Source organism: Macaca fascicularis, chromosome 10, assembly GCF_037993035.2.
Source record: "Macaca fascicularis isolate 582-1 chromosome 10, T2T-MFA8v1.1".
NCBI classification, from domain to species: domain Eukaryota; kingdom Metazoa; phylum Chordata; class Mammalia; order Primates; family Cercopithecidae; genus Macaca; species Macaca fascicularis.
Window position 1 is genome coordinate 63,952,437 of NC_088384.1, and position 11,613 is coordinate 63,964,049.

An 11,613-nucleotide genomic window follows, 5' to 3' on the forward strand; every position below is an offset into this window, starting at 1 on the left:
CGCAGTGCCCTGTGCCCTATCCGCCCTGCCCACTGGGGGTCTGGCCCGGACCTGAGGGGCAGTAGTTGGGGCCGACCCGCGTCCTCTGGCCCTAATAGTGAACACAGTCTGCCCCATTCAAATCCTTTTCCTCTCTTAGGATTACTGCTGTGTGTCAGTGTCACACACCCCAAACTGATAATGGCTTAAGATGAGATTTATTTCTCATTTAAAAATAAGTCTTAGGTTGAGTGAGCTGGGCCTATTTTGGTGTTTACACATGGGACCTAGGCTCCTTTTAGCTTAGCATTATCCTACCTCTAGGGTATAGCTGCGCTGTTCTCTTGGCCAAGACTGAGCCAGAGCCTGTGGTCAGGTCAGCATAACCTTTCCAGGCAGCAGGATAGAGGGGGGAAGAAAGAAGGGTCTGTTGAAGGAAAATTCCCACAAGTTCAGTCCTTGTATTACATTGGCCAGAACTTAATCACGTCAGGCCTAGCTACAAAGTGAATGAGAAAGTCAAGTATTTAAGATGGGTCCCTTGTCTCTCAAAACACTGGCCTTCAGATCATAGAGAAGGGAAGGGGTGTCAAGAGGAAACAGCTACCCATGTCACTGTGCTCATCAGAATTCTTATCCTTCTCAAAATTTCCCATTCCAATATCTTGATTACCCTATCCCAAACCTAGCACACTCTTACCAAAGACAACTGGGGAAGCTGCAGCATGGCAGGCACATCATCTATTGGTCCAACTTCTACAGGGTTTTCTATTCTTTACATTGGAGAAATGCAATTGGGTTTGGCCTTTAGGATCAGTAAAAGCAGCTTCTAGTTCTGATGTCCTCCATCACAGTTTCAGTGCTTCTTCCTCTCAGAATCAGTACTGATTCACTTTCTCTTTATGAATGAGTTTAATATAGTGGCTTCATTTAAAAGCAATTATTAGCTAACTCTAGTATTTCATCTGTTCTCATCAATTCTCAGCTAAGGTGCTAAGATAGGGCCCAGTCATCTGTTAGGTGATTCTGCTACATCCTAAGGTGATGTATCCTAAAAGACAACTAGGGTGCTTTTAAAAACTGCCCATGCCCAGCCCTACCCTCAAAGGTTCAGGCAAACAATTAACCAGTGTGGTGGCATGTGCCTGCAATCCCAGCTACGCAGGAGGCTGAGGCACAATAATTATTTGAACCCAGGAGATGGAGGTTGCAGTGAGCCAAGATTATGCCACTGCACTCCAATCTGGGTGACAGAGCAAGACCCTGTCTCAAAAACAAACAAACAAACAAAAAACAAAAAAAAAAACCCCTATCCACCACCACACACACAGACTCAAGCATGGTTGGGTCTGCAGTATGGCCTTGGCACAGGTAATTTTCAGTGTCCCAAGGGATTCTAGTGTGCATGGGGTTGTGAATCACAGTTCCAGGTGGGTCAACTGTGTGCATACCGGTGCCTGGGGTAGGTACTAAGCCCTGATCCTCACCCCTGTGCGGGTGCTTCCTATTATGCTTTCTGCCTTTAGCCTTCCTCCTCCCTCAAAACCTGGTCAAACACATCAGACGGGGGGAAAGAAGCAACATGTATATTATTAAATTATTTGTCAGAATTTCCAGAATCAGAGTCTCTACTGGGCAAGTAGAAAAATAGAAAAGTTTACTACTTTGAAAAGGAAACTATCACAAACAAGTATATATTCAGGAAAGGGACTCCTAGAACTTGAGCAACAAAAAAAGAGTTCAACCTCAGCACAGTGGAGTCTGCAGTGTCTCCGCAACAACAGAAATGAACTTGTGTTCCTCATATCCTTGAGAGTTGAGGTTTGCATTTCTCTACAGAGCTAGGGCTGAATGAAGCAGAGACCTCTGCCACCCCCACTAGCTGGCCCAATCCTGGAAGCGGAAGCAGTCACTTGCGATCTTCCACACTGTGTTGCTGGGTGAGGCCTGGGCGGTCAGGATGAAGTTCTGGTTGAAGTCCCGTTGTTTGTTCCCCTCAAACTTCACTGATCCACAGATCACAACAAGGACTGTGGTCTGGCTCGGTGTGGCTTCATCATGTACAGGCTGGCAGTCTACCACACTGATTTGGAACTCGCTGGAAGGCAACATTTCAAAAAACTCACTCAAGGATTCTTGTCCTGAAACAGCATTGCCATTCCAGACCAGGGTGGCTGTGCCCATGTACAGGCGGGAGAGCAAACGCCGCCGCTTATCCATGGTGGTGTAGTAGACGTTGACAAACTCCTCAGCAGCTCTGCAGGCCTGATCCACGTAGGTCTTGAAATCCACAGATGCCATTTCTGGTTCTATGGAAGAAGGGCTCCACCAGGGTATTTCCTCTGCCTTGGGGAATCAGGGGCTGCAGGGAAGTAAGGTTGAAGAGAACCCATGTGAATGCCAAAGTTCATTCTGCCCTGACAATGGAACATTCCTCCTTTTCTACTACTGGCAAAATAGTTACAGACTGCAGAACAATGACTGTAGGCTCAAATAGTACCCAACACCTAAATGTCTAATTTTACCAAGCCTCAGTTTGCTCATTGTTAAGATGGGATTACCACTGTGGCAAACTGAGACAGTATACATTGTGTTTAGTTAAAAACATTTAGTTATAGTCAGCACTCCATATCTGAGGGTTTTGCATCCACAGATTCAAGCAACCTCAGGGCGAAACCTGCAAATATATTGGGCTGACTGTGCTATGCCATTTTGTTTTTGTTTTTGAGACTGAGTCTCACTCTGTCACCCAGGCTGGAGTGCAGTGGCATGATCTCGGCTCACTGCAATCCCCCACCTCCGAGGTTCAAGGGATTCTCTTGCCTCAGCCTCCCAAGTAGCTGGGACTACAGGTGCCCACCGCCACGCTTGGCTAATTTTTGTATTTTTAGTAAAGACAGGGTTTCGCTATGTTGGCCAGTCTGGTCTCAAATTCCTGACCTCAGGTGATCTGCCCGCCTCAGCCTCCCAAAGTGCTGGGATTACAGTCATGAGCCACCGTGCCTGGCCTTAACGCCATTTTATATCAAGAACTTGGAGCATCAGCAGATTTGGTCTGTTGCAGGGGTAGGGGGACTGCTGGAATCAATTCCCAGAGGATGAGGAGGGCTGACTGGACCATTAATTTTTTAAATCACACTTTATAAAATAGAGTACATTTGACTATGGAAGGCCACTCTTTCCTGAATGCTTGCAACAGACATGACTGCCCCTTGGTAAAGACAGTGGACCATTTAGAAGGGAAGAGTGGTCACTGGCTCAATAAAGGCCAACCAAACCAACGAAATGCTCGTCAGCTGCTGAGTCTGGGAAAGTCTATCATGGAGCTCACTCAAGAGGAACCAGGAGGGCAGAGAAGGCAGGTTTCTTAAGAGGGTAGAAACACAAATGACATGAGGACAGAACCAAAATGGCAGCCATAATCCCCATGGTAAACTGGAAGCAGCAAATCTCTTGGGTGAGTGGGGATTAGAAGGGAGGACACCCAGCTTACATAGGTACTAATATCCACCACATCAGTCCTGTGGAGCCACAGTGCCTCCACAGAAAGACATGTTAAATTTCAAAGTTCTTGGGTGTGTGGGCACAGAATGTGTACTATAGCTGAAATGTCACACTGTCCCCCCAATAAAAAAGTAAAAAGCATAAAAAAAAATTGACATTTACTTTTTTCAGGGTACAGGTACAACTGTTACGTTATTTTCTCCATAATTAAAATATTTCACTTAAAATAGAAGACATTACTAAAATACTGGATTACTAAAATAGAGGACATTACTAAAATAGTTTATACTTACAAACTTAAATAGTGATTTTTTTTTTTTTCATTTCAAAAAAAGACCTTTTTTTTAAATGATTAGCTTATGAAAGCGATAAAACATTCCACATAGGGCTGGAAAGAGCCAGGTTCTTTTAACGGCTGCAAAGGTGGTGCATTGCCTCTGGTAAAGGGCTGGCTGGGAGGGAAGCTGTCCTAAAAATGAGCAGTTAAGAGCCAATTTCAGACCTGGGTCTTTCCACGCCCTCCACAGACCTCAAAGTGAAGCCTCAACTGTACTCTGAACTAAGTACAGCGGTCCTTCGGTATCTGTGAGGAACTGTATTCAGGACCCCCGAGGATACCAACACCTGCTGATGCTGAAGTCCCTGATAGAACGGTGTACTGTTTGATACAACGTATGCGCAGCATCCTCCTATGTACCTTAATCACCTGTAGGTAACTTATAACACCTAATACAATGTAGAAGGGATGTAAATAGTTGTTATACTGTATAGTTTAGGAAATAATGACAAGAAAAAAAAGCCTCTACATGTTCAGTACAAAGGCATTTTTCTTTTTCTGAAGAGTATTTTTGATTTGAGGTTGGTTGAATCCACCCCACGCGGAACCCACGAAGAAGCAGCGCTGTGTTTGCTAAGAGCTTCACATATATTACCTCATTTAAATGTCACCACAAATGAATGAAAAAGGTATTACTATAACAATTTTACAAATGAGAAAAGGGAAACCTAGGGCTGGATCAAGGTAATGACGGTTAAGAGCATTCCTGATCTATCATTTACAAGACTAGACTGAGGGCTGAAATTTTGTCAAGACGATGCTGTCCTTTTACTCGCGTAAGCAAGTCTCCATGAGGACAACTCCAGGACTGCCGGAGTGGGAATTTTCTCCCAGGGACCCCATTTCTCTTTGGCTGGAATTCCCGATCTCCACCTCACTCCTCTTCCCTCCATGGCACCAGTCCCCCCATCATCTCAGAAATGCCCCTCTTCCCCGCCCCTGGCTGTCCTTCCAAACACAATCTAACAATTGGCCACGCCCCCACACTCCATAGAAGGACCATCTCCACTTTTGGTTCTCAGTTACCTATGGGGCTGTCAGCCCCGCTGCGTCAAATCAGAAAAAGAACCAGACCTTGAGGACTGGAGTAAGAGGCTGTGAAGATCGCCGCCTCCTCCCACGGCCCGCACCGTCGAGTGTCCAGAGCTGGACGGGAGAAGCTACCACAGTGGCATTTCCTGCGAGTCGCCTTTAATTCAAACCTAGACAGACGCACGCCCTGCCCTGCCCTCCTCAGACCCGAGAGCTGCTCTGCGAGGGGACGCGCCTCTCCTCATTGAAGAGAATTCGCTGCCACGCGTTTTGCACAGTAGAGAGGCAACTCTACCACGTGGACAAAGGTACAGCCGTGTCTTATTCCCGACAATGGAGGAGGGCGTGGGGTATGCACGAGAGGCTGTCTCCGGGGTCAGACCGCCGGGGGGACTGCAACCTACCTGCGCGGCGACGTCCAGGGTCAGCGCGGGCCGCTGCGCCCACGGTCGGGATGCCCCCCGCGCGGGCCGCAGCTCCACCGAGGGGCCGGCCGCGGAGGTCACAGGGTGGGCCCACCGAGGCCTCGGGTAGGGGCACGGGAAGAGCCGCCTTTCTTCCCTCCTCTTCCTTCTTGGAGGCTTACTCTGGGTCACCGGGGCCCCACAGCCTGGGGACTTTCCGGCGCAGTTCCGCGGCTTCCCGCGCGCTGCTAGCCGGACTCCGCGCAGACGCGAGCGCTCCGGCCCCGCCCCCTCTCGCATTCCCGTGACGGGCAGCGAGGTTAGCCAGTGGGACTGCGAGCCGGAAGGCTATCTCCGCCCGTGTGTGGCTTATAAGAGGTGGTAGCTTCCGGGAGTGTCACCTTCCCAGAAACCCCGGCAAATCCGCCGTCGAGTTTTTATTGGTCCAACAGGGTCACAGACCCCGGCCCGTCTGGTTAGGTGGGATCCCTGATTGGGCCAAACCTCTCAGGTCCCGCCCCTAGATCCTCGCTGTTCTTTCCGCTGCGAGGAGGCCGCTTGGCTGGAGAGGGAGGGGACGTTGTGTGGGGTTGGGTGAAGTGCTTTCACCTAGTCCCGCATGCCCTTGTATTGGAGTGATTTCAGTTAAAAGGCTCGTGAAACGTCACTACTTGATGCAGTCACGGCCAGCAGCAGCTGCCTGACCCAGCCGAGGCCTTCCGTATGGCAACATGTGAGGCGCCGCGGTGCTTGAGGCCACAGCGAGGGCAAGGCCGGCCGCGCCCTGTGGCATGCGCGTGGCGGAGTGCCTGAGCCGATCGCGCTCCTTAGGAGCTTAAGCCACTTAGAGGCGATGTCCTGGTGGACACAGAGAAAGCCAGTTTTAGTCACATGGGAAATGTAGCTAAGAGTGGGAGGAGACTGGGGCGAGGGTAGGACGTGGGTGAGGCGGGGGCTTGACGGCGGCTTCCCACTGCCCTGAGGCCTGAGGTGTCCCGGGAAACGCGGGCCCGTCAGGAGTTGGGATTCTGTTATTCCGCGTCCCTAGCTAAGTTTCAGCTGTTCTGGAATGAGGACTGGATTTTTACTGAACTTTACCAACAGGCTCAACAGGATATAACCATTCAGTGTGGAGGTTTGAGAAACTGTAGCTTGTAAATTAAAAGAAAAACCTCATTTCTTTAGACAACATTTTCAGCTCCATCTGCTGGTCTGAGGCTGAAAAATTAATTGCAAAGCCAGGAGAGAACTGGGGCTAGATGAAGTGAAGTAGTTTAACCTGTGCTTTCTTGGCGTCCCATCGGCTCCCTTTGCTTGCATTCCTAAGAGAATCTTGGTCTCAGATTTCAGGACACATTGAAAACAGTTGGGCTGTTTAGTATAGGCCACCCCTCCCCCCCCCCGCTCCCTCCCCCCCACCCCACGCACACACTTCAGTTAAGTAGGTGGAGAGTTTGGATTATTAAAAGGACAAGTTGGAGGCTGAGCAGAGAGGGTGAAGGAGCATTTGCGGTGCTTTATGAACTGAAATGACTTTATGAACCCCAAGGCAGTGATACTTGGATTGATCTAAATCGGCATGGATGGAATGGAAGTGGGAATGAGAGTTGATCTACTGCACGCTCAGTAGTTTGGATGTTGTGCTGCTTTTGTTTCATATATAATAAGTCCCTTTCATTTCTTTCACATAACTTATTGGGGGAGGTACCATTATTTCTGATTTCATAGACAAAGAGGCTGACAAAGAACCATCCTGGTGTCACAGGGTCAATTCATACCTAGAAAAGCTGGTTAGAAGAACATTAGGACGTTAGAAGAACGTTAATGAAGCTCCAAGGCCTTTTAAAAATGCGAGACTTTAGCCTTGAGAGGCAGCTGTTCTGCCTTGTAGGTTTGTGGGGTCTGCCTTTTAGGTTAGGGTCCTTTTAGGTTTGTGTCTCCAGCATATAGAGTTGTGCCTGACCCATAGCAAGGGCTCAATAAATACTGTCTGAATGAACAGACAAGCCTGGGTTCAAATCATTGCTCCTCAACTGCATGGTTGTGATGATCTGTCCTCAACACACTCCCTGCTCTCTTTGGAAGCAACCCTGGCTTTTATTCCCCCTATGATCCTGGAGTTTGGGGACGTCAGAGACATCCCTGGTTCCAAAGGGCATACAACTGGCACTGTATGCGTTGAGCACAGCTGAGGGTGGTGGGAGGCCCAATTAGGGCCATTGAGCCTGGAGGTGTTTGCTGAGGGATTCTGGGAAAGGATATTTTTCTCCCTTCCCTTCTGGACCCATGGTGTGTAGATAGCACTGCTGCAGCCATCTTGCTGCCCTGAGTGGTAGACCCTTGATGATGAGGCAGACAGGAAAGCTGGGAAGGAATCAGGCTCTTGATGACTATGTTGGGAGTCAAATCATCCCTCAAGTTTGGACTTTTTAGTTTCAAGAGCCAGGAAATCCCTTTTATCTTTTATACTGTTTAAAATTGGGCATAAACATAAAGTTATTTACAACTTGACTAGTGTGGCTTAAGCATTAGCAGGGTGGCTGTGGCAAGTGAGTTACCTCTTTGGGGCTCAGCTGCCTCCTCTGTAGAATAGGGGCAATGGTCAAATCCATCTCCTTGGGCTGACGTGAGGAGCGAAGGAAACAATGCAACGCTAAGTGCTTCATATGGGGCAGAGCACGAAGTAGCATCCAGAAAGCATTAGGAAAGCAGAATCATGCTTTGACATTTTGCATCTACAGCAGCTTCCTTATCTGCCAACAATCCCTCCAATGACTGGCTTTTAAACTTGGAAGAAGTGTATTGACAAATTGGTGGGATTTGTCACCAAATTGCACGGGCACCTTCTGAAGACGAGCCCAGTGGTTTAAGCAGCCAAGGAGCCAGTGGTCCCATGTGCAGCATGAAGTCCGTCTGGGGAGGACGGGCACATCTGGTCACACAGGCAGAGTCCTTGGCAGCTCTGACGCCCAGGCTTGACTTAAGGATATTTAAGTCTGTAAACACAGGATTGATCTTTTCCCTCATTGTCAATGTTGTTCTCTGGTGCAGGATCTTAACAGCATTTGTTTGCCATGAGAGGCTGTGTGACTTGGAGCCAGTCGACCTACAGTGACAGCAAAGCAGTTGTGACTCTCATGCACTGACACCAAAAACACTTTTTTTTCCCGTCTCTCGGCCTTAGCAGGATCATCTGAGCCACTGCCAGTTCAGAGTGAGCTGGGCTGCTTTTCCAGGAGGACAGTTGGGGACCTGACTTTTGAGGAGATTCTGAGGTTTACCGAAGGAGCAAACCTTACGGGGTCAGACAGTGTCTTGTGAAATCTGAGCTCTGCCTTCTCTGTCCCTCAGTTATTGCCTCTGTAAAATGGGGGTGTGGACACTGTAGACATTAAATAGCAGTGTATCAAGGAGGCACCATCTGGAGCATTTGCCCAGCCTGCAGTGATGCCATTTGTCTGAGAAGGTTGTAGGGATCATTTCTCGTTTGGATCTCAGCCCTCTTCCCAGCTCAGCCATCAGCCATCTGGAATTGTGGGAGAGGTCAGACGGCTGCAAAGCCTCTATGTGGAATTGGAACTAAATATGCATATTTATCAGTGTTTAATGGAAGACTGCAGGATGCTTGCAGAGTCTACAGAAGGCACGGGTAAGGTAGCTCTTGGAGTCTGGGAACAAGAACTGGACAGTGGATGCCTCAAGGGCTGAGTTGGACTGACAGAACTGTGACCAGTGTCTAGCACCTGGGATTCTCCACTAAAGTCAGATTCTCAGGAAAGAGTTGGATTGGCCCAACTCCAGTCATGTGCCACCCCTTTGCTGCCTGGGAGGGATGGGTGGCCTGAGGGATAGTCCCACCAAAAACACCTGGGGAGGAAGTTTCTCAAAAGAAGTAATGTGGAGGAGCTCTTTCCAAAGGAAGGAGGGGGGATTCTGAGAAGGCAGAAAGAACTGAGGCCAAGAGCACAAACAGAGGATGAAGCAGAGGTCAAGGCCATGTGACCAGAGAGAGGAGAGAACTGGAGCAAGACATGTATGCACACATGGACACATGCACACATGGACACTCACATATGCACACTTACATGTACACACACGCACACACGAGCTATGGAGAGTGGTTGCATGGATTCCTTACTGTGATGGATTACATTTTCTGAAAATGGCCACAAAAAAAAATTTCTGGTCCCATGTCCTCATCTGGAACCTTACCTTGCCATCCCCCATCAGGAGATGGTGTTGAGTCCTTCCCTTGATCAGGCAGGCCTTTGTGACTGTGTGAGCTCAGGCTAAATGGTGTTACATGGCTGCCAAGGTTGACCTATAAAAGGAGATACAGCTGGTGCTGCTCTCTAGCTGTACATGTCCCTGGAGCCCAGTCTGTGCTGCAAGCAAAGCCCAGCTCCAGCTGAGCCACCCCACAGCAACATGTGCCCAGTAGCCAGTTGTGTGAGTGGCTTGTGTGAACCATCATGGTCCCAGGTTGGCCTGGCTTGGAGAGAAATGAGCCTACCCTGCCATGCCCCATCCAAACTGCAGATGTGTGAGCAAAATAAATGATTGTTGTCATGCTAACCTACTAAGTTTGTAGTGGTTTGCTATGCAGCAAGAGAGAGTTCTTACTCATTACTTTCCAAGTCCTTGCTGTGCTCCTGCCCCAAGGCTCTAGGGAATAGCCTAGTGCTGGCAATAACTCCTTTTTAATTTATGTCTGACCTGGGTTTGCCACTTACTGCTAATGGAACCTTGAAAATAGGGCCCCTCGGCTAGGCACGATGGCTCATGCCTGTAATCCCAGGACTTTGGGAGGCTGAGGTGGGCACATCATGAGGTCAGGAGTTTGAGACCAGCCTGGCCAACATGGTGAAACCTTGTCTCTACTAAACATACAAAAATTACCTGTGAGTGGTGGCAGGTACCTGTAATCCCAGCTACTCAGGAGGCTGAGGCAAGAGAATTGCTTGAACTTGGGAGGCAGAGGTTGCAGTGAGCTGAGACCACGCCATCACGCCATTACACTCCAGCCTGGGCAGCGAGACTCCATCTCAAAAAAAAAAAAAAAAAGAAGAAAAGGCCCCTCAAGGCCTTACATAGTGACGCTACCTCAACGAACTCACCACAGTCCTGAGGCTGGCTTTGTCCTGATTTCTGAGAAGGGGTCCATTGGCCAGGGACAGTCACAGGAACGAGCTCACAAGGCTGCACTCCAGAGCGGGTGTTGGTTGGTTCATCTACAGCCAGAACCAACTTCCTAGGGCCTAAGCGGTGTGTGTTCATGTGTTCTCTATGTGAGCAGGTGCAGGTGGCTATAAGAGCATGGGCCAGAACAAGAAAGCACAGTAGATGGCATGATCCCAGTGTCCAGGGGCACAAATTGACAGGGCCTGAAGGATCTATGTTCTCAGGAAGGAGCATGGTCACCAGGGAGACCAGATACCCCACAGTCTGGTGACCACAGTCCGTTCCCACCAGCCCTGCCCACATTTGCCCCTGTGAATTATCCCACCCCTTTTTTTGGGCGTTTCCATATTCTGGTGGTGGATATTTTAATTTATTCCCCTCGTGGGCTGGGAGCCTCTTTTCTTTTAAAGGTGACATTGTATAGGTATGTTCCAAGTCTTACTGACTTTTAACTCTCAGGGACACTGTTATTTCTCTGCTTCTAAGCCGGTTTTATAAATTACTGTGTAGGAAGTGCCTAGCACATGGTACATGTCTTAGTTTGGATTCCCCAAAAAGTCGATCTGAAGCAGGTATTTGGTGCAAGTCATTGATTTGCTAGGCATAGGGGTGTGGGGAATTGGGATGGGTGAGGAGTAGATTACCCAGGCTGCTACCACTGTGGGTGACTGGATCCTCATTATGCTGTGCAGCTCCTCATTGAACAGCATAGAACACATGCTTCAGAATTATTCCCCCTGGTGCTGGGAGCATGTGGGCACTGTGGAATTTACACACAACTCCTGAGAGTTGAAGGCTGCTGGGGAGGGTGTCATTGTCTGGCAAAAGGGGGGGCAGAGAAGATTTTCTTCCACTGGCCTGGAAAAAAGCCCTTAGCCATTTGGAAATCAGCTGGAGCCCCCTGAAAAGGGAAGTACCAGGCCTCAGACAGGCACTGAAGGTGTCAATCATAGCAGGCATTGTAAGTGGCTGCATAAGCAGTTTCTGGAGGACCCGGCACATTCAGTGTCCTTCACAAGCAACCCCGTGGTGACCTTGGGCATAGCCTTGGAGGTGGGTATTCCTATGGACCCAACCGTGCAGGCCAATTGTAGATCTGAGTGGGAAGGGGCTGTGAACCTCATTAAGCCATGGGTACTCGGAGCTGATGACACAAAGGAAAGGTAAGATGTATGA

At 49.0% G+C, this 11,613-nt stretch overlaps 1 protein-coding gene across 1 annotated transcript; it reads right to left on the minus strand.

The window, feature by feature from the left end:
* Positions 1-1,549: 1,549 nt before the first annotated feature.
* NXT1 (nuclear transport factor 2 like export factor 1) lies at positions 1,550-5,517 on the minus strand. The gene is made up of 2 exons (XM_005568187.4): positions 5,257-5,517; positions 1,550-2,341 (listed from the first exon to the last, which is right to left on the minus strand). The coding sequence occupies exon 2, from the start codon at positions 2,278-2,280 to the stop codon at positions 1,858-1,860; it is 423 nt and encodes a 140-aa protein (XP_005568244.1). The 5' UTR covers positions 2,281-2,341; positions 5,257-5,517; the 3' UTR covers positions 1,550-1,857.
* Between the last annotated feature and the right edge of the window lie 6,096 nt (positions 5,518-11,613).

What these genes read in the sequence shown, in the direction of transcription:
- NXT1 (XM_005568187.4), bottom strand. Translation starts at nt 2,280, where the DNA reads ATGGCATCTGTGGATTTCAAGACCTACGTGGATCAGGCCTGCAGAGCT.